The 22,662-nt window shown below is 51.0% G+C and overlaps 1 protein-coding gene across 8 annotated transcripts in view; it reads right to left on the bottom strand.

Annotated features, from left to right (window-relative positions):
- Nucleotides 1-17,921, bottom strand: part of ASCC2 (activating signal cointegrator 1 complex subunit 2) — a 28,504-nt gene extending 10,583 nt beyond the window's left edge. The window contains exons 1-9 of one of the 8 annotated variants that reach the window (XM_014464818.2): nucleotides 17,812-17,921; nucleotides 14,564-14,661; nucleotides 9,581-9,739; nucleotides 9,058-9,228; nucleotides 7,739-7,868; nucleotides 5,601-5,668; nucleotides 4,195-4,305; nucleotides 3,092-3,204; nucleotides 1,384-1,533 (exon numbers count right to left, since the gene is read on the bottom strand). In XM_014464818.2, the coding sequence (XP_014320304.1) occupies nucleotides 1,384-1,533; nucleotides 3,092-3,204; nucleotides 4,195-4,305; nucleotides 5,601-5,668; nucleotides 7,739-7,868; nucleotides 9,058-9,228; nucleotides 9,581-9,739; nucleotides 14,564-14,644 (983 nt within the window). In that variant the 5' untranslated portion in view covers nucleotides 14,645-14,661; nucleotides 17,812-17,921. Of the gene's footprint in view, nucleotides 1-1,383; nucleotides 1,534-3,091; nucleotides 3,205-4,194; nucleotides 4,306-5,600; nucleotides 5,669-7,738; nucleotides 7,869-9,057; nucleotides 9,229-9,580; nucleotides 9,740-13,916; nucleotides 14,401-14,563; nucleotides 14,662-17,428; nucleotides 17,621-17,811 lie in introns of those variants that run through there. The other 7 variants (XM_023762929.1, XM_023762928.1, XM_014464820.2 and 4 more) reach the window with 7 other exon arrangements.
- Between the last annotated feature and the right edge of the window lie 4,741 nt (nucleotides 17,922-22,662).

Raw genomic sequence — 22,662 nt, 5'->3', positions numbered from 1 at the left:
AGGAAGTGACCAGCAGCCACGCCTCCCATTCAGATGGGAAACCATCTGATCGGCTCAGTCTAACAGGGCGACAGACGGCCACCCCGACGCACTGAGGTTTGAGAAACACACGGGTCACTCTCTCTTTTGTGCTCAGAAACTTCTAGCCGCTGCCCACCTCCTCTGTCCTCAAGTCGTAACGCCTCTCTCTAGGACATCCTCACCTGGCACGGCCCTGCTTCTCGTCACGGCGACCTCACACCCACACCTTCCCGGATGGGATCTGAACTCTCCGTTCCAGCCACACACTTCACCATCAGGCTCCCCCACGTGATTACTCCTTCCCAGGACCAGAAGCCCGGCACCAGAATAGGCTGTCCTTGAATTTCAATGCAGCCACCTCTCTCCTGTAGACTACTTCTGTCTGAGCATCCTAGCTCCCCAAAGCCAGAAAGGCAGCCTATGTGCCTAGGACACTGCTGCATCCGTAGCACGTACTCTGTGAACGTTTACAGGCAAATGTTTGTCAACTGGCTGATGTCTGGCCACTTCTAGCCTAGTGTAATGCCGCATGTAGCAGAGGGTGACCGGCCAAAGAGGCCTTAGTGGGCCCCTGGGATGGCACGCAGAAGACAGAGAGGGTGGTGTGGCCCACATGCAGGTGTTGCCAGGATACATTGCTGGGGGGAGAGTCAGGTGGAACAACTCCTATGGAGGGTGACTGGGCGAGATCTATAAAAATTTAAAATGCATATATCACCGGCCCCTGCAATGCTACTTCTAGGAATTCGGTCCTCAGAAATACTTGCAGAAGTGCAAGATGGGTGTGCAAAGTTACTCTTTTGTTTTGTTTTGATGATTTATAATTTGATTTTTCAATTACAGTTTACACTCAGTATTATTTTGTATTAGTTTCAGGTGCACAACATAGTGTTAGACAACCAAAGAGTTATTCTTTATAGCATTTTTTTTTTATAATAGCGAACGTCTGAAAAAAATCCTATAGGTTCATCTATGGGGTCTGGTATCCCACTCAATGGAATTCTACCCAGCCATACCAGGGATTGAGGGTGCTTTATGCACTGACATGCATCAAATTTAAAAGTACAATGCAAACAGCACAGAGAGCACTCATATGCCAGCAATACATTTTTAAAAGCGGCTGGGCGATATATAATACACATATTTGCTTACACATGCCTATTTATATGCATATCTCTGGAAAATTCCACATAAAAACTAAGGACAATGGTTCTGTATGAGGAACAGATTAGAGTAGGGGAGAGTGAGGCGTCACTATATATTTCATACTTTTTTGAGTTTTGAACTGTGTGCATGTATTATTCATTCATAAAACCAAAGGACAGAGAGAGAGAAAGAGATTCAGATGCACTCAGTACATACTCAAGAGAAAGGAGAAGGCTGCCATGAGAGGGATTAGCGAAGCTGTTGGGGACTCGTCCCTCGCAGAAAGTTCTCGGGATGAGGTCATGCATTTGCTCAGTGGGCGTGCCTGGCCTCCAGCACAGCTGAACAGGCTGGGCCAGCCCCAGGCTGTGTGTGGGTCAAAGGCAGTGTCACTTGGCAAACATGTTTCCCTCTCTTCCCCCCTCACCCTGAGAGGCCCAGCTGCTCCCCTGCCTCCACTGTCCCTTGCAGGAAAGTCCGCTCTCCCAAAAATTACCCCCAACTCCAAAGACCCTTTCAAAAGCTACCTGTGCCACATTTGGAAAGATCTGCAACAAAATGGGGAAAAGCCTGTGAGAAGTGAAAATCAGCAGGCACTAAAGTCTAAGAATCATGTGATCTGTCAGTGATTTTCATTTCCTGCCTTTTGGGATTTTCCAAATTCCTACAAGCATTGGCCAGATTTACCAGGAGAAAAGATGCTTTTTCAACAAAATGGACAGCTACAGTGCCAGCCTAACCCCTTTCTTCTTGGAAAAGCGTCGATCAATGCTTTATTCTAACATTCTTGGGGAGGCTGATCAATCTTAACACCTGATCTTCACCAGCTGAGGTGATCCGAGTCAGACACCGCTGCCGCCTCTGGCACATGTCAGCGCTAGATAAACGTTTTGTTGCATGGGCGAGTCAACGACTGAATGGACTGGCGGCTGGGCAGGCAGAGCTGGACAGCTCCCATAAGCTCCTTCAGACAGTGGAGAAAGATGCCTGGCAAGAGCAACAGCCAGAGGCCAGCCCCGCGGTTGCCAGGCAACGTGCAGGTTACCAGCCCGTGCCCTGCACCCCTTTCTTCCTGCACCAGGAACAGATGCTCATGGTGCTAAGGGGGCAAAGAGGACTCCCCCTGCTCCATGCCCTCTCCACCTCTCTCTTCGTCCCAACAGGATCTTCCTATGACTTCTTTGGATAAACACTTCCAGCGGCTCCCTTCTGCCTACAGAATAAAGGCCCCGCTCCCTGACAGCATGTTCAAGGCGCTTCTCAGTCTGACTTATCCCAGCCACCCCCCCGCCCCAGCATCTCTCTGTTACCCACCCTGTTTCCCGCTGCCTTGGTCTCTCCAACCCCCGCCACGTGTCGCCCTCCACTCCCTGGCTTTCCCAGGAACACACTCTGGGCCTTCACTCCACCGGCCTGGCCTGCCCTTTCTGCCACTGCAACCTTTCTCTGTCTGGAAGGTTCTAGCTCATTCTTCCAAACCTTGTTTGAGGATCTCCATGAAACCTCGTATTTCACCAGGCAGAATTCTGCTTCCCTCCTCGGCGTTCCCAGAGCATTTCCTAATGTGGCCACCACAGCCCGCCCACGTGTAAACGTCTCTGCTTGTCTCCCTGCGTGTGTCCCTCTGCCCTGGACGGGATGCTGAGGTCCGCAGACCATTTCTTGTCTATTACTCCCGTGCGCCTGCTCAGGACAGGGGCCTTGAAATCAAATAGAACTGAATGGGATTGCCCTATTCTTGGTTGTTTTTCCCCCTTATCCTCGAGCGCTTCTCAATGCAGGCTCCACACCAACAGGAGTCTGATCTGTCCTCTTTACTGCTGTGTCCCCAGGCTGGAGGAGGGCTCTAAGCACCCAGTAAACACTTGCTGAATGAGGATGCGAACTAGAACCTCTACTCCATCCGCCAGAACGATCGCAGTACCTGTAACAGAAGTCGTGTTTCTGGAAGGTTTGGCAAGCCGAAGGGAAGATGTCCAGAAAGGCCCAGAGCGTCGTGCAGGTGTCACAAAGGTAGAGAACAATGTCCTTTAACTCCTGTTGCCAAAAGGAAACACCGCGTTATTCTCCTCGCCCCGTGACAGCTCTGCAGAGGGCAGGAGACAAAGCTGACAGAGCCAGGGGTCCCCAACAGGCAGAGAGATGGATGCCTTGTGGTGGGAGAGCACGGGAGGTCTGGGCCAAGCCTGGCTGCCCGTCTCTACGAGCACAATCGGGGCAAGTCACTCACTCTCCCTAAGCCCCGGGACTTGCTACCACAGCTCCAATGGGGTCTCTAGGGTTACTTCTAGCTCCAGGGTCAGATGGTTCTCTCTGCTAAACTGAAGGAGAATCACCCCTGAATCTGAACACAGCACCTATGGTCCCACACCAAGTACATCCCGGTGAGAACAAGAACAGCAAGCCCACGCTCTCCTTGCATTCTGAAGAGGGTGTTCAGGATCGGGAGTGCTTTCTCAGACACTTCCTGGTCGTCATGACCACTTATGAGCTGGGCAGCTGCTAGACTCTCTATTGTGCAGGCAGGAACCGGAGGGTCAGAGGGGTGAGAAGGACCTGCTCCCACAGCACCTGGTGCGGGTGCCCCTTTCTGAAACATTTAATGCCTGTTTCCCAGGAGACCTCGAGCTCCAGGCCGGCAGCTCCCGGCTGCCTCATTCCTGCTCTGTCTCCGGTGCTCATTTACCTCCTGCCTGTCACCTCCAGGCGACTCTAAGTTCCACGGGAGCAGGCGACGTGTCTGCTTCTGCGACTGCCTTACTCCCAAGGCCCAGCACAGGGCCTGGCACATGCCAGGGGGGCCGCAGTACAAAGTCACCGAATGAACGAACAGCTCAAACAATAGCACACGAATGAACCCGTTGAATTGCACTAAACTCCTGCCCCCTGAATTCTAGTTCCCTGTTCGCTCCACTACTCCCTAAATGAAGCTTCCAGAGGAGAATGGGAGCCTGCCGAAGTGCTCTTAACGCGACAGGACAGCTGCTATGGGACTGGGAAAAGGGACCGCGAGCAGGGCAACCTCACCGGGAGAGGCATTTCACTGGGGGTCAACCGGCCCCGCTCTTCAAGCTTCTGGGGTGTGGAGCTGGCCCCGTCCCCTTGCAAGCCGCTGTGCTGGAGGATGTTGCTGAAGACCTGTGAGACACAGAGGTGACTCTCCCACCAGCTCCAACCAGCAGCTCGGACCCCTGCCTCCCCAGGGGTGGGTGATCTGAAAACTGCCGTGGCCTCTGGAACCTAAGCCAGGGCTCCCAGGACACCAGCTGAGACAATGACCTGCCCAGAGAGCAGGGTCAGAGTGGACACGGTGAAGTAGAGATGAGGGGGGTATTCTCTTCACAGGATTACGGTGAGGATTAAAAAGATAAAATGTACGTAGAGCCCCCAGAATCACGCAGATGTTATCCGACTGGAGAGGCTGGGCAAGTGCACGATAATATTGAAGATATCTATTCAGTAATATACAATGTGTTTTTCAATCCCCTGTAGATGGCACTTATGGAAACTACTGAAATAAAAGACAAATCAACAGTGAGGGGACACAGCGCCGATGGTAAAATCATGTAAACCTTCGGCTGACTATGCTATCTGTAAGCATGCTAGTCCCCCAGAGACCTTCGGGAACTGGCTCTAGGACCCCCGCCGATACCAAAACTCACAGATGTTCAAGGCCCTTATATAAAGTGGCGTTGTGTTTGCATATAACCTACACCCATCATCCTGTATACTTTAAATCATCTCTAGATTACTTATAATGCCTAATCCAATGTAAACGCTACATAAATAGTGGTTATACTGTATGGTTTAAGAAATGACAAGAAGTCTGTACATTTTCAGCACAGACACAACCATCAGAGGCCTAACTGTTTAGTACACATCAGCAGCAATGTAACATTTAGAAAAACACATTTTCGATCCATGGTTGATTGAATCCCCAGATGCAGAACCCATGGATACAGAGAGGCCGAATGTATTCAAAAAGTTACCATGAACAGTGAATTCTCTTGGTGATGGGGTGGAATCATAGAGGAATATTAATCTTCTATTTTTTTTTATATTTCCCCATGTTTTATAATGAGCATTATTATTTCATTAAATGATTTTATAAAACTTTATAGCCCTTATTTGAGAAACCTAGCTCTCTGGCGGGGTTCTTAGAGGCTTATGGCTGTCAGCAAACACAACATGCAATCCAAGCCTTTCTGTACAAGTGCAGCACTTGACGGCCCTCAGAGCTCAATCCTGTTCAAGAGGGGAAAGAGCGAACGTGAAGTGTGTGTGAGAAGCAGGACACGGAGACCTTCTGGGGAGGGAGGGGTGTGGGGAGTAACCCTTTCTCCCAGGCTCAGCAAAGTCAAGGTCACCACCAGGTGGGGAGGGGGTCTGCTTCCCAAGCTCGTCCTCCTCTGGGCAGGGCTGAGAGCTGGTACCTGAAGGATGGTGGGCATGCTTTCATCCAGGTCATTGTAGTAACTTGGCTGCTGGTTAAAGATGTTTCCTGAAAAGAGAAGCGAACGGTAGAAATTGGGAAAAGAGAGGGGGGCGGAGAGGATATAGTACAGCAGGTTACCAGCAGGTTCTGTGACCTCTCTTCCCTTTCCTAAGCCTGAGCAGTCCTGGCCCCAGGCCCTGCTGGCACCCAGCTTCGGCCCAGCCTAGAAACTTCCCAGGGCGGGGAGGAACTTGCTTGGTACAATTTAACCTTTTAAGCACCTCTGCCCAGCGAGTTACGCAAAAAGCCTGCCCTGGTCAGACCAGCTCGCTGACACCCCAGGGAGGGATCACGCTTGGGCACTGTGCCTGCCGTGACAGCATCGGCTTTGGAAGTGAGAGTCAGCCATCTCTCTGCTCAAGAAATCTGGATGCCAAATCCAGGATTCTTGCCAGGCCACGTCTTCAATAATGTGAAGGAGTCTAAGGAGACATTTCTTTGGAAATTCTCTCACCCTCTGCTTTTGAATATGCTGGCCATGCCATGCGATCCCACTCCAAGGAGAGAGGCCTGCAAGGGACCTGACGCCCTCCCCATTCCTGGCATCGCACCTCCTCCTTTGCACCATCCTCAACCTCAGAGGGAGGGACCTCCCATAAGGCAGGTGTCACCTTCTCCAGGCAATATCTCCTGACCCAGGCATCAGGAGCCGGTCTCCTCCCATCATTCCCAGGGCCACACCATGGTCCCCTCGAACCCGAACGACCCGGCCTGGGGGAAGGCACTCTCTCAGATCTTTCCAACGCTTAAGCCCGGGGAACAGGGGTTTTTATAAGCGTCAAAAGAGATCTTATTTCACAATCTGCCCTTGGGGACTTTGAAGTCCCATTCCTCTCCTTTATCTGATTTTGATGATGGCGAAGAACTTTGATCTCTTAAAGGAATAATTTAACAGGCCTGGGACAGCACCCTGGCACGTGTGGCTCAGTTGGTTGGAGCATCATCCCATGCACCAAAGGGTTGTGGTAAAATCATGTAAATCTTTTACTGCTTACCGGTCAGGGCGCATACCCAGGTCTTGGGTTTGACCCCCAGTTAGGACATGGGAGGCAACAGATCGATGTTTCTCTCTTGCATCAATGTTTCTCTCTCCCTCTCCCTTCTTCTCTCTCTAGAATCAATGAAGGACATATCCTCGGGTGAGGATTTTAAAAATAATAAATTTTTAAAAAATGGGACAGCAATGGCATCCTTAGAAACGTCGCTCCTCAGCCGAAACAGTTCAGAAGCCCAGGGTGAGGAGAAAGTACTGGGTGTTTGGAAGACTGTGTCCTACAATTTCAAGGTGAGCAAGACGGACAGGGGTGCCCGGGTGAGCACCTCTCCACGCAGGGCCCGCTGCCATGAGCTGCGACTCAAAGGGCATTGTTCCCTCTGTCGCATCCCGACAAAGCTCCTGTCTCTGACGGAGCCTTCCAGCCCACTGCCTCCGGACAGGAGCCAAGTGCTGACGTCATTCCTTTCACAACTCAGAGAGTCCTCGCTGAACTCTGCCCCCGTCTGTTCTCAGCAACAACGCAAATCATGTCAGTTCTGAGGCAGCCCCAGCATCCCTGAGGCAGGGAGTGGCGGAGAACAAGAGCTAGGGAGTCAGGCCGACGTGACATCAATCCCAGCTCGGCCACTTGTTAGTCACGGCCTCTTACACTTGAAGCTCAGTGTCCTTGTCTGTAAATGGGGAGGCGACAGCACTACATCACAGGGCTTGTGAGGATCAACTGACAGAACACGAGGAGTGCTCAGCCCCGCAGTGAACACCCAGATACAGGCGAGCTGTCACCACTGCTCTTCTGCTACCAGCTTCCCCACTCCTTCAACTGTTCAACTCACAGCCTCACACGAAGACTCCAAGATCCCCGAGGAACCGTGTGGGACAGCTTTCTGTCTCCACTCCCCCAGCGCCACCAGCCACTTATTTCAGAGTCGACACACATACATCTCAGTTGTTTCCAAGCACCACCCACCACTGCTGCTCCGAATCCCCCGCACTCCTCTAGGCGCCACCTCTGGAGCCTCTGGTTTGATTTATGGGGCATCTCCGTGCACCCCCAGCCCCACACCCCACACCCCACACACCTATCATCTTCTTGAGCAGCGGCGAGTTGCCTTTTCCAAAGAGCACGCAGAGGTCCAGGATCTTTGGGATGTCAAACAGGAAGTTATTGTAGAGGATTTCTCCAAACGCAGAGGGGGAAATGAAGTGATCCTAGGAGCAGGGCAGAGAGAGGGTGAGAGACTGTCTGAATGCAGATGCATCGTAAAGTAAGAGCAAACGCAGGAGAAACAGCCTTCAGGCCCACCACAGGGACTGGATAGCAAATGAAGCTCCATCCACACTGTGGACACGTCTGAGACTCCTATATTGACCTGGGGCAACAGCCATTTCATGCAAAAAGGAGCAGAAGTACACGGTGCAACAGTTGGTTGGAGGTTCATTCTAAAATAGTTATGGGTGATTTACCACGATGTCTGGGATCACTTTCAAATACTCCAGAAAGAAAAAGAATCTCTGGAGGCGGGAGAAAATGAGATCGGCAAAATGTGGATAATTGTTTTAAGTTGGGTGATAGATACATGGGGTTCATCATTTTGTGATTTTTGAAAATTTCCATACTAAAAAAGTTTTAAAGACCCCACAAGATCCTATTTTTAAAATAAATACACACACACACACACACACACACACACATCCCGCTACTGAAAGGAAAAATAAAATCCCCTAAAGAAACAGGCACCTTAACAGTAGTTATTAGGGGGAGGGGATTTTGTAGGTAACCTTCACTATTGACAAAATATTTCTGTAATGTTTGTGTTGTTTAGAGACAGTATTATTATTATTATTATTATTTATTGGTTTTAGAGGACGGGATAGAGAGAAACATTGATGTGAGAGAAACACCGATCGGCTGCCTCCCGCATGCGCCCCAACTGGGGATTGAACCCACAACCTGGGTATGTGCCCTGACCAGGGATTGCATCCACCACCTTTTGGGGTACAGAATGACGCTCCAACCAACCAGCCAGGGCAGCAGCGTTATTATTTGTAAAATTGGGGGGTGGGAGGAGTAAAGGTTTTTAAACAGCACATACAAGTTCCTTTCAAAAATGAGAATCAGTATTTTCACCCTCTGACGCACAAGGAAAGGCAGAGTCACGCGTCAACTGGCAAAGGGCCCTGGGCTCCCATTGATGGAAACACTGGGTGTAATGCAGACGGACCCGGGGAGCTAGAGGATAAGGGAGGTGGCACAGATTTCTTCCCCAACAGGGGGAATAAAGGCGGAGCGGAGACAAAGAGGAAACGCGATACTTCCAGAGCCTTCCTTCCCAGGACGGAGAGAACGCACTGGGGTGTTGGGTGTCGGTGGCGACCTGTCACGGGACCAGGGGCTTACTTTGGATTCCTTGTGAGTGGACATGCGGAGGAAGGTGAGAAAAACACTGCGATGGAGACGCTTCTGCATGGCAGCCACCTCGGGGGCCGGGGCCACCCACTCGTCGAACTTTCGGGGAACATAGTGCAGGTAGGAGTCCAGGCACTTCTGCAGGGTCTCGTCGAAGATGACCTGAGCCAGGCAACAGAGGAGAGCAAGGGTTGTCACCGACACCCAAGGGCTTGCGGGTGGACTGAGCAGGGGCTCGCGGCCGTGGCCAACACTCCAACCCCAAGGGACTGAGAAGGTATGAATGAGCGAGGGCTACACACAGTTTCTAAAAATGACACGTGGGAAGGTGTTGTATAAACATCATTAAGATTGTGATACAAGACAGAGCCATCCAAACCACAATTTCCTGTTAAGGATCCAGTGAAAAAAGGAGAGAAAAAAGCCTCTCCTAGGAGGAGAGAAACAACAACAGAAACCAACCAAACAGCATGGCATGTGCTTTGTCTTAGCGTTAATTTTGATAGAATGTTACCTGGCACCAGAATTTATCGTGAGGCAAGGCCAGGAGCCAGTCGAGGTCATTGGCTACGAAGGTGGCGCGCTCCAGGTACTCCTCCACTAGGGCGGGAATGTTGTCTTTAGGGGGCGGTTTGTATAACACAAAATACCGGTCTGCCTTCTGCTCGGGGTGCTACGGATCCAAAAACCACGTGTTACCGTGGCAGAGGTTAGTCAGCGAGGGCCCATCTGCCAACCCACAGCAATGACAACACTGGGCTGTTCCAACCGGTGACCCTCCAAGGAGCTTTTAAGCATAAAGAACCAAGTGTGTCTGACAAAGGGGCTTGGTTGCGTCATGAGAACACTAGGCGGGCTTTAAAAACCATGTTTTTTTGGAGAATACTTTCATCACATGGGGAAAGGTTAAGAAAAGAAAAAGCAGGATACAAACCTCTCTAGTTAATATAATCAGCTTTTGGATTAAAAAAAAGCAGACATTAGATAGATAGATAGATAAATAGATGATAGATAGATAGATAAATAGATAGATGATAGATAGAGAGAGAGATAAATAGATAGATGATAGATAAATAGAGAGACAGATTTAACACATTCACATACAGGCTAAAAAATAAAAGTGTGTGTGGGGACAACACTCTAAAGCTGATAGTGGTTGTCTCTGAGGGGGGATTTTGACTTGAAAATGCTTTCCAATTAAAAAAAATGAACATGTATTACTTTTTAAAATTATCTTTTAATTATATAAGTGAGACCTGAGCATCTTTTCTTTCAAAAGTTTACAACACGACAGAGAAGGTGAGCTGCCTGGGACTGCACTCCCAGCCCCGTGTCCGTCCACCCAGTGAGTGTCCTTGCAGACCCTTTGTAGGCATTTACGTTAAAATATACCCACAGAAGGTATTTGTTTAGATGTTTCCTCACAAAAATGGTATTATTCTATATGTGTTATGCTCTATCCATTTTATAATCAGGAAAAAACACCTGAGTCATTCTTTTTTTTAAAGAAAAGATGCTAGTCGAGTAGTGGCAGGTCTTGGCTTAGATTCACAAGTTCTCTCTCCCAACCCCTACCTTGCCATGAACAGACCTGACTTTGTTCACCATGAAGAGCCCAGTTTGCTCCTCTGACTGCATAAGGGCTGCTTTCTCCAGGGGAAATGGTAACAGGAGGAAGAGCAGGCCACATCTCAGCTGTTATCAAACACAATCCACCCACTTCCATGTCTGCCAGTCCAGGGGGGACAGGAAAATCTCCACCGATTGCTAGTCTCCTTGACAACCACCTATGCCTCCCTACTGCCTAAGGCAAGTTTTACAGGACTGTGGAGTCTGGGTTCCACAAGGAATCCTGTGGTGGTGGTGGGGGGGCGGGGGGGGGGGAATCTCTGGGTGGGTCTTTAGGACCCTTCCCATTTAAATTAAAATTTATACAGTGGGGTTCCAGGTGCAAATCTTTGAAAAAGGAATCCTGCTGACTGAACCCAGTTCAAAACTACTCTCTAAGGTCTAAATTCATCTCCTGGGTTTCCTGGGTTTCCTGGGTTTCCTGGCTTCCCGAAACTCTTATCTGTTTGACACCTCACCTCTTAGGTCATTCATTGCTCAGGCCAGGTTACTCACCCTTCCTCCACTCCGGAAACAGAGCCGCCCCTCCCCGCCACCCCAAGATCCTACTTTCCTTACCATCCTACAAGCATGGACTGGAGCCCTGCTGTGGTGTATGTGGCACAGGAAGAAAAGCATCTGTGTGCTCAGAGACCATGCTGCAGCGGGGAAGATGCACATCTAAGCCATCAAGAGAGCACAAAACAGAGCAAGTGGCAGCTCAGACCTGCCAGAGGGGCTGTGGGAGCGCAAAGGGGATGGACAAATGGAGGACAAGGGCCAGCTCGCTTCCCAGAGCAGCAGCGTCTGAGTTGGGCCTTGGAGAATGGGAAAGATTTTTAGAATGAAGAAGCGGTATTTTTATGGAGGCATAAAAACGCACCATAAAAAAAAGAGGGCACAGATTGCCCTGGGAGGTAGGAGATGGATGTGGAGGGAGAGAACACTGGAACGATGACAATAAAAGCCACCAGTTACCGAGGGCCTGTCCTGTGCCTGCTGCTGAGCAGGCATGTTCCCCAGCCTTTCTTTCTTACCTACAACAACTATTGAAAAGGGAGATAGTTTTTACAGGGGAGGAAACAAAGACTCGATAAGCTTCAGGAACTTTGCCAAAGTCACATGGCTAAGGAGGCAACTGAGGCAGCGTGTGCACCAAAGCTTACACTGCAGACCTACTAAGTGACCTGTGGTACCCATGTGCCATCCTGGTCTCACTGCTTGTCCTTTTGAGGTGAGGAAGGCCCAGATACTAAGGCCTTTGCAGAACCCTGAATGTCAAGCTCAGAGTAGGGGCTTTATTTCGTAGGTAATGGGGGCCGTGGGAGATTTCAGGGCAGGGAGTGGCAGGCCCCAGCTGTATCTTCAGCCCCCAGAGCTGGCTTAGGTCCCGCCTGCTCAAAGGAGCTTTCTGAACATTCTCTGCCCACCACACTTCCTGATAAGTAACCATCTGCACCGTTCTCCAACTGCTCCCCTTAAACGAGTCTTGTCTTCCTCCAAAGCGCACTCACCCATTCTGGCCCAAGACTTGCTTTGGGGTATTCAACAGCACCAAGTGTGCACTGTGCACACAGTAGGTACTCAATAAACATTAGCTTGACCCATCACCCTGCAAAGGCGGCATGGTGGCTGTCCCTTGGCTAGAGATCTCCTTGTCCCACGTTAGGACTAAAGATACAAATACAGGGTGTCTTTTAGGAGCTTCTCAGGACAATATTTTAGGAGCTTCCAGCGGCCAGCAGGGTAACCCTCTTCAGCATGGCCAGCAAGACTACTCCTCGTTCAGGCAACTGTCTTCCTCAGCTCATCCCTCTCCCCACCCTACTCCCATTCAAGGCTCCTGTCACGGTCACTGTTATCACCATCATTACTGCGTGTTTACTATGTTCTAGTACGGTGCTAATTCAGACGTCTCGTGTGATCCTCATAGCCACCGCACAAAGCTGGCTCTATTATTACCCCTTTTAGGTCCCGAGGTATGGAGAGGTTACGTAACTTGCCCAAAGTCACACAGCCAAGTATGCGTGACATTTGACTCAAAGCCCCTGGGATACTGTTTCCACCGCAGGTGACGGGTGGTTGGTGTAGGAGTCAGGCTCTCTCAAAACAGCACACTCGGTCCTCCTGCCAGACCCACCCTTTGCCGACTGCTCTGCCCGGCTAACGCTTATTCATCCTTCAATACCCATGTCAGGATCTCCCTCCTTAAGGAGCCTTCCCTGGCTGTGCATGTCCTCCCACTACTCCCGAGGCCCCCCCGCCTACACACCCCGCTTTGGTCTGGATCAGCAGCCTGGACTTCCTTGACCACCACCCTGATCACAAAGCAGAGAAGCTACTGGTCTGCTTTTCTCTCAGACCATGGGCAGCTCCAGGGCAGGAACCATGTCTTTTCTCTTTGCAGCTCCAGTGCCTGTCACAATGGCTGCTGGGGTCCTTGACTCATTTACTGAATCTTCCTGGCCCTGGGGAGCCAGAATGAAGAGAAGGCACCAGGTCCCTGCTCTCCCGGAGCCCACAGTCCAGCAACCCTGGTGTTCCGTGTGCGGGGAAGGCCTGGGGTGGAAAACTAGACCCAACCACTCAAGGAACCCGTCTCCTCCGGTCCTGTCCACAGAACTTTCTGCAGTAACGGAGCTGCCCTACACCCGTGCAGGCCACCACTTACCCCAATGGGGCTACTTCACTTTAACTAAAGTTAAAATAAATGTCCAGTTCTTCAGTTGAACAATCACATTTCAAGTGCTCAATTGTTATGTCTGGCAAATGGCTACCCTATTGGACAGAAGAGCTTTCGATTTTCTGATCAATGTCCTCCTTACATAAAAAGGTCACAAAAAAGAAATAAGAGGTTTTATAGCAGAAAGATGATGGGTCTGACCTCTAGGGTCAGCCTGGCTGGATTCCCCTCCTGGCTCCCCTAATTTCCTATTTCTGTGACCCTGAACTCTCTGTTTCCTCATCTGTGAGATGCGGACAGCCAAAATACCTACTCACAGGGCTACGGTGCAGCTTACAAGAGATAATCCAGGTGGGGTGTTTAGGAGGGTTTGGCCCACCGCGAGTGCTCCGTGCCTGCTAAGTACTATTAATAATACTCTTGGGAGCAATGGGAGGGCATGCGCGGCCTAGACAGTAGTTAGGAAGTAACAGGAAGCCATTCAGAAAGCAGGAAATAGAACACCAAGCTCTGGTTTCCCACCACTTGACTCCAGCCCCGGGAAAGTACTTCCTCCCACCTTGTGCGAGTAAGCTCATCTTCTTGGGAAAACAGCGAGTGGGCAGGGGGACTCCAGGCCCCGGGTCTGGCTCCTTCAGCAGCCTGGCACCTCCCTGTGGCTCTGATCTCCCTCTGCAGCTGGTATCTGGCATCCTCACAGCCTCCTTCGTTTTCAGTCTCACGGGCCCTGCCGAGTCTGTATGTGGCACTTCTCAGCCCACTGACATTGAGATCAAAGACGGCCGGACCTCTGAAATCAGTGTTCCCCCCGAAGCGTGGATAGCAGCTGAGATAGCTCTGAAAAAGGCCTACCTGAAACCTGAACCCCTCCCACAGGGCCAAATGCCCAAACCCGGCTTTGGGATGGATCCATTTCCAGGCCAGCTCAGGCTAGCCAGAACTGCCCTCCGACTCTGACTCAAAATGCAATGCTTTGGGGGAAGGTGTGGGGAGGGGACAGGGAAAATACGACTCAAATTCAGGCTGCGGCTTGGAGCGGAAACTTCTACGCTGGGCCTGGAAGGACCTGGTAGTGTCCCAGCTACTGGATTACCGACTGTGGCCCTGAGGTCACTCTTGGAACAGATAAAGAAGGAATTTACTTCGCACTTTTGAAATTGCAAGAATGATAACATCAGTCCGAAAGGCCCCAAGGCACCGGCTCACCAGCGCTGGTGATGTCCTCAGCTTTCCTGTCTTCAGGTCCTTGTGGGTGATCTGGAGTTGGTCCAGGGGCAGAGCTGGCATTGTGCTGCGTGACCCTCCTGAAAGGAAGATGGATGGGAAGAGAGAGCAGACACATAGGCTCCTGGTGCAAGGGCCTGCTCTGGGCTGGTCCCGGGAGCTGCAACCGCTGGCCTCAAGGGACTCCTGACAGGAGCCTCAAAGGCCTGGCTCCTGTACTAATCCAGGCTACAGTGACTACACACTCCCACCCTTTGAGGACCGGTCCCACGTGCCTAGATGATCTATTATGGCTCCAGCTCTGGGCCCTCCTTGGCCTGTGAGCTCTGTGAAGCCAGTGCCCAGCTCTCCTCCTCCTCCTCCTCCTAACTTTCCCAGGACCAGCACAGGCTGGTGGAGAGGTGGCCTCATCCAAATGTTTGATGAACAACGAACTGAACAGGATACTTTTGTTATAACTCCAACCAGATTTTAAGTCTTTGAGGGCGAAGCCATGGGCCTTTCCTCACCTGTGGAGTGTGTTTAGATTCTATAACCTTTCTAGGCTTCGGGGGGGAGGGACATGGATAGACAGAAGGATCAAGGAGGATGACAGAATTCACAGAAATGTGCTAGTACGAGCTCCTTTCTAGAGGCCCAGATCGGCCTCAGAGTCAGCGAACGGCAGATCGCACGTCTTCTGTCTTCCCGTCCAATGCTCTTTTCACAATACCAGTGGCCTGACCCACTGCGGGGCTGTGCACATTGGCTGTATCATGGAATGAAGTGAATCAGGCCCTTTAACAGACACGCCATAACCGTCAGCGTCAGCACCGTCTCAGTGACAACATGAAGACATACTAAGGCCGGGATGAGGAGACCATCACCTCCGAGCCCTCGCAGAGAAGCTGAGGGGCACGATCATCCATGCGTTACATGGACTATATACGTATACATGGGTGTCCATATCTGACATCAGGCCAGGGCCTGGTGTTCGGAAGACACCCCGATAAGGCAGGGTCTCTTCCCTGAGGAAGCTCACGCCCCAAAATAATGACAACAGCCGCAGGAGCAGCGTGTTTGTCACGTGCTGGAAACTCTTGCTCGGCGTGAACCTCAGTCCACACGTGTTAAACTCACTGCATGTATTCATGCTCACACCAGCTCTAAGGCTGGTTCTGTTAGCATCTTCACTTTACCAATGCGGAAATCGAGGGTAATGGCGCTAAGTGTTCAACACAGGACTTGGTGTGTAATAAGCACTCGATAGAGTTCACTGGTTGTTACCATTCAAGTCCTGCCATAGGCAGAGCGCCGTGGGCTTCTTCACTCACTCAGCACTGACTTCAAACGTGCAGGGTCTGCCAGCACCGGTTTGGCTCAGTGGGATAGAGCGTCGGCCTGCGGACTGAGGGGTCCCAGGTTCGATTCCGGTCAAGGGCATGTACCTTGGTTGCGGGCACATCCCCAGTGGGACATGTGCAGGAGGCAGCTGATTGATGTTTCTTTCTCGTCAATGTTTCTAACTCTCTATTCCTCTCCCTTCCTCTCTGTAAAAAATCAATAAAATATTTAAAAAATATTTTATGATTTGGTGTGGCCAGAGCTGTAACAGGAAATCCCCAAAACAAGCACAGCAGAGAAAGGGAGAATGCTACAGGGAAAGTGACCTGTCACCGGGTGGTTGGAGGGTAGCATGACAAGATAGGAAGGAAGGGGATTCCAAGCAAGGAGCGAGCGTGAGCCAAGCCTCAGAGCCTGTGGTCTGAAGGAAGGGCAAGACATGGTTGGAAACGCCAGGTCAGGGAGGGGATGACAGAAGTGGAGAGAAGATGCTGGAGAGGAAAGATGGGGCCAGTTTGTTTGTTTGTTTAAGCCTTGAATGCCATGCTAAAGATTTTGGCTTTTCATCTGCAGGCAGTGAGGAGCCACTTAAGTAGAGGAGAGGCATGATCAGAAAGAGAAGGCAATAACCTGGTGGCAGGAGAGACCTCCTAGAAACCACTGGAGAGCAAAGTGTATCTTAATCCTCTCACTCCTCCACCCACCGATTTCCGAGCACCTCTGATCCAGGCACTGAAGCTCGCAGGAGGCTCAGGTGCACACATAACAGGCCTGCCCTGCCCTGCGTGGAACTTAGTCTTGAAGGGAAAGACAACAATGAGTCAAACAGCCATACAAACAAGTAAGTCTCAACACCGTGATGTACGCTACGTAGGTGAGGCCCGTGCAGCTAGGACAGAGAACTGGCTGGGCAGAGGAAGGCTGCCAAGGAAGACGTGCGTTAGCCTCTAACGCAGTGGTTCTCAACCTTGGCTGCACGTTAGCATCACCTGGGAATCTTTTAAAAATCCTGATTTCTGGGCCTCCTCCTCCGGAAATTCCGTTTCTTTGTTATGGGGTGAGGCCACAACATGAGTAACAAAGAAACAGAATTTCCGGAGGATGAGGCCCGGAAATCAGGATTTTAAAAAGATTCCCAGGTGATTCTCATGTGCAGCCAAGGTTGAGAACCACTGAGCTAACATGTGGGCAGGAACTAACGCGGCACAGAAGGAACCTGAAGTTCCGAAAGAATAAGGACAATGATCGTGACAACGTCTGTGCCACCACCGTTGCAACCCCAGTGCCAAGCGGGACAGCAAGGCCGAGAGTTAGGAAAGCACCTTCTTTAGGAGGGGAGCTCGGGGCCAGCACCCATTACTGTAAGGCCGGGGCGCATTCCCCGGGCTGCGGCTGCCTCCGTTTCCCTGTCATCGCCCTTCTGGTCTCCACTCAACGTGACCCTCCTTGAGGTGCCAGACGGTCCTATCTCAAGTCTCCACTCCCCCCGTTCCGGTCGTATATTCAATTATCTTGAGCCTTTACCTGTCACCGGCCGTCTCCTCCCGCTGGACTGTGCACTCCATGCGGGCAGGAGTCTTGTCTGTCTGGTTCTGTTTGCATCCCCAAGTGCCCAGATCTGTGCCCGGCACGTAGGCGAAACGTGCCGTCTATGTGTGGAACTAATGAATGAACCCCGAGGAAACTGAACAGCGCGGTCCCCCCGCCCCCGGATGGGCTTGCGGGGACCTCGACTCGTTTCAAGTCACTCTGGGGCCGAGCCTCGAACCCCGATACTTTCTGGCCTCGTGGGAGGCGGGGGGCGACTCCAGGCCCCTGGGGCAGCACAGCCCGGGCGCGGTCGTGGAGACAGAGAGTCCCCACGGCTCCTCCCCGGCCCGGTGCCCCGCATCCAGCCACGCACTCACCTCGGCGGCTCCACTACCGGCTCCGTGCCGCCGCCGCTGCCGCCGCCGCGGTCCACGGTGACAGCTCCCCGTCCGCCGGCACTTCCGGGGTCAAACGGCGATTCCGCAGACGGTGATAGGAAGCCTCGACCCGGCCCCGCCCCCGGCGCCAACTGCCACCAGGAAGCCGGGCCCGAGGCCACGCCCCCAGCCTGAAGACTCCGCCCCCACAGGGACCGGTCTGACTGTAGCCACGCCCTCATCGCGCCTTTCTCCCCGAGGATGGAAGGTAATATTCGGTTGTGATTCCACCTTTTGGAAAATCCAAGTAGCAGTGGTTCTCAACCTTCTGGCCCTTTAAATAAAGTTCCTCATGTTGTGACCCAACCATAAAGTTATTTTTGTTGCTACTTCATCACTGTAATGTTGCTTACTGTTATGAATCGTCATGTAAATATCTGATATGCAGGATGGTCTTAGGCGACTCCTGTGAAAGGGTCGTTCGACTGCCAAAGGGGTCGCGACCCACAGGTTGAGAACCTCTACAAGTAGCATGCTCAGAGAACCATCCCTCCTACTTCAGTGCACTTGGAGTAGGACAGACTCCTTAACCAGAGTGGAGGGGTATGCGATATTGTTAGTTCTCTACTTCTGTGCAACAAAATTACCCCCAAACTCAGTGGCTTAAAACAACGCCACACACATAGTAGGTGCTCAAGAAATTTTAGAGAGGAGGAAGGAAGGGAGGGAGGGAGAGAATAAGGAAGGATATTCTATCAGTGTTAACTCTTGCGTTTCTTTCATCTTTGTTTTCTCTCCTTTGCATGGAGAGATTAATGAGGAGTGTGACCTTCTAAAGGAGGCATCCTTGTCTGAGCTAACATATGTCCAACTGGAACTAAATTAAAAAGCAATTCTGGGTATTAATCATTTATTATTGCACGTGGTTTCTGTGGGTTAGGAATGAAAAGAAAAACAGTTGAAGGATGAGACTTCAGCTCTGTCCTATTGCGCTGTGCAAAGCGTGTGTGTTCTCAGCAGGCTTCCCTCAGTTCTCATGTGCTGGGTGCACTGGCTCCCACAGCGGCTTCACCGCCTCTGGCTCCTTAGAGCCACAGAGACCAGCAGCACTCTGATCTTTTTGATAATGTATTATTTTTATCATTGGAGAAAAATTGCATACTTTAAAGTGAAAAAAAGGGGGGGGGGTATGGCTGCTTGAATATCCGCACATCATAGCCCCTGGCTTCCTTCAGAGAGAGCCATCCAAAAGATCAAAGTGTCTTGGCCCGGTGGTTCTGGCTCAGGGTATCTCGTGAAGATGCCATCACATGTCAGAGGTGACTGCATTCATCTGAAGCCTTGATCAGAGCCGAAGAATCTGAGGTGGCTCGTTAATGTGGCTGGCAAGTTGGCACCGAAGAGGATGCTATTTAGTCTGAGTTTTCTGGAAATTTGGGAACCAACAGGTGGGAAGAGCTCAGGCAGTAGCAAAGTATCTTCATGAGAAAATGAAATAACAGCCTGAAATCTCTTTGCAAAGTGTTCCATAAATATACTAATTTCATAATCCACGCTGTCCCCAGCCAGGAAATGCTGTCTCCAGCAGCTTTCTGTTAAGCCCAGCTTTCTCTCACGAGGCCTCCGCTCCATGTCTGTCCAATCCCCCTGCCCTCTGTCAAGTTCATTGAAGCTTCTGCTGACTCCAAAGGAATCCAGAGAACCATCACTGCAGTGAAAATCTCAAATCACCCCACAGGGCCCCTAATAACAAAACATCTGCTTGTCATTCTCCCTCACCCCTCTGGGTCTTAGTGAGAAAGCAGCGTTAAATGATGATAATGAGAACTTAAAAACGAAGTTTCCTGGCTTCCAAGAAGGGAGGCTTAATTTGAAGGCAGCTAATTATCCGCTCATTATGATTTACAATGAGTGGTTGTCTTGCCTGCTGTTGCTGGTCTGTGAACAAAACTCGGAAAAATGTTGGGGCGGGGGTAGGGGGGAGATGTCCACGTGAACACATTTTAGAAAGCGGAGGGCAGAGAATCCCAAAGTCAAAGTAAGACTCTTCTCGAACATGTGGTCCAAACCTCTCGTGTTACAGTTGAGGAAACTGAAGCCCAGAGAGGGGGTGGAACTGGCCCAGAGTCGCCCAGTAGCTGGTGACGGAAGTCTCCTCACTGGCTCCAGCCTCAACCCCGCCCGGGGAGATGAAAGGGTAGCTCTGTCTGCCCCATGCAGCTAAGAGACTGCGCTCAGACCACCCATCCAAGTGGCAATTGGCACATCCGAGCTTCCGATAATCACCAGTGTGGGACGATGGAGCCCCGGAACCAGGAGGTGGAATAATTCCTCCAGGCCTGGGACAGAGTTTAAATTGCAGGGGGTTGGGGGGGCGGGGGCTAGGCAGGAAGATTGCTTCACTTCCATGATAAACACTCTTTATTGAGTAGCATCGTGGACTTTTCATGCAGGATCAGCGTGGAAGAGCTGTCAAAAGGCAACTTCAGCTATGCTGGTGATGGGAAAGGTTGATATTGATGCTTTTAACCATCAAACCTGGGTTGTAATGTAGTGGAATGGTGTCAGCTCTTTCGCTTTTTTTTTTTTTCCTGGAGAGCATTGAAAGAAGCTCCTGGAAGATATGCCTTGACCGTTATGAAGAGGGGAACCTAGCCTTCCCATGTTTCTAGCTGTTTATTCCCTGGGCCGCACAGTCCCCAGAGGGCTCCGGAATGCAGCCGCTCTGACCATCTTCAATGTCCTGGCTCCTCACACTTCAGGGCACTGGCGCATGCTGCTTCCTCTGTCTGAAATGCCCCCATGCTCCCCTCACCAACCTGAAGCCTCTTCGTCTCTTCCTTCTGCAGGTGATTGTCGTTCCCTGATATGCACAGCCCCAGCCAGCTCCCTGCACGTCCCTGTGTAGCACTGATCACAGCTCATCATCTTATATATATAAGATGTCATCATCTTATATTTTTTGCACGTGATTGTTTAATCAACGACTGCCTCCCTCCTTAGAATATGCATTCTAACAAGTTAGGGGCCTCATCTGTTTTGTTCACCAACCTTCTCTCCAGTTCTTAGCTTGGTACCTGGCACCTAATAGGGTGCAATGAATATTTGCTGAGTGGATGATTGAATCAAATTACTAAGATGATCAAGACCAGCTCTTTCGATTGCAGGTAAAGAAACCATGGTCCAGAGCTAGGCAATGACTCACCCAGGGTTACACATAAGCATCGCATAGCTCCTTGCTAATGATTCACTTCCTTAAAATACCTTGGCACCTCGGACAGGGCCATTTTTAAGGCAAGGTTCAGGGACTCAATTGTTTCTTTATTTCCTGGACAATTGTAGTTCCCCCTCCCCTCCTCCTCCTCCTCCTCCTCCTCCTCCTCCTCCTCCTCCTCTTTCTTCTTCTTCTTCTTCTTCTTCTTCTTCTTCTTCTTCTTCTTCTTCTTCTTCTTCTTCTTCTTCTTCTTCTTAAATTCTCACCTGAGGATATTTTTCCATTGAAACACATCGATTGGTTGCCCCCTGCACGCACCCTGACCAGGGCACGGCCCAGGGAGGAGCCTGCAATCGTGGTATATGCCCTTGACCGGAATCAAACCCGGAACCCTTCCATCTGCAGTCCAATGCTCTATCCACTGAGCCAAACCGGCGAGGGCTGTAGTCCCTCTTTTGAACAGAAAGCTCCCCATGAGGCAGGAATTCTAAACCTGGGTCCATGAAGTGGCTCCCAGGATCTATGCACCCCTTGCATTGTACACGAATATATTGGGGAGCATTTTCCAGTAAAGAGGCTGCAAGACTTTCATCCCAGCCTCACAAGAGCTACATGCCCACAGTGCTAAGAACCACTCCCATCGGCTCTCTGCTGAATCTCCTCTTCCCGCTCAGCTAGAAAAGCCACACCATGGCCCGAGAAGCTCTGGTGACAGAAACAGGGCTTAGCGTGAGGCGATGGGTAATCAATGGTCAGGGCTACGTGGCTCACACATGGATCAGAGAGAAATGCTTTTCAGCTTCAGTTGGTTGGAGTTATCAGAGAAAGTTTCCTGGAATAGGTGCCAGTGCAGCTGGCTGTAATGAACTGTGAAGGTTAGAGAGGCTGGAAGTGGTGTGGGGCTGGGGGGACGGGCGGGAGGGGAGATAGGGTCCTGAGTTCCCTTCTGGAAGCCCCAACGCCCCCATCGACTCCTTGTGCTCCAATCTAAACTGTCTAGTATCAGGGTCCTTTGGGTCCAGACACCAGCCTGACTGTAGAGTTTCTTTTCCCCTCTCCCTCCGGAAGGCGCCGTGGGCTGCTTTGTGACGCCAGCGGCCCTTTGTCCCCTCTGTTGAATTATTCATCCCGTGAGATGAATTATTAATTTCCAATTTTGTATAGCAAATGCCAGCCAAAAAGGTAGAAATGGGGTTGGTATTCTGGGCAGGGAGCCACAGACCTCCCCAGGTGCCCTGAAGCACAGGCCTTCGGGGCCAAGAAATTATGCAAGAATCTGCAAGGGGCTCACCCTGGAATGCGTTGGATCGAGGGTGACGTTGGCACCAGAGCATGGTGCCCCTGGAATGGATGGGCTCCCTCCTCCTCCTCCGGCTCCTCCTCCTCCGGCTCCCAGGCCCCTTCCCCTCCTGGCCATCCTGACCGGCTCTGGTGCTAGGCTGTATTGCATGTCCAGCGTGGGCTCAGCTGTGTTCAGCAGAGTTTGAGTTTTTTGAGTTTGATTCTGAGCCTAGAATCCTAGTGGCCGTAGGTTAGTCACATAGGGATTCTCAACCTCAGCACTATTCATCTTTTGGCCAAGATACTTCTTTGTTGGGGACAGTTCTATGCACTGTGAGATGTTGAGCAGCATTCCT

The sequence above is a fragment of the Myotis lucifugus genome, unplaced genomic scaffold (genome assembly GCF_000147115.1).
Source record: "Myotis lucifugus unplaced genomic scaffold, Myoluc2.0 scaffold_269, whole genome shotgun sequence".
NCBI classification, from domain to species: domain Eukaryota; kingdom Metazoa; phylum Chordata; class Mammalia; order Chiroptera; family Vespertilionidae; genus Myotis; species Myotis lucifugus.
This window is presented reverse-complemented; position numbering and strand designations above follow the sequence as displayed.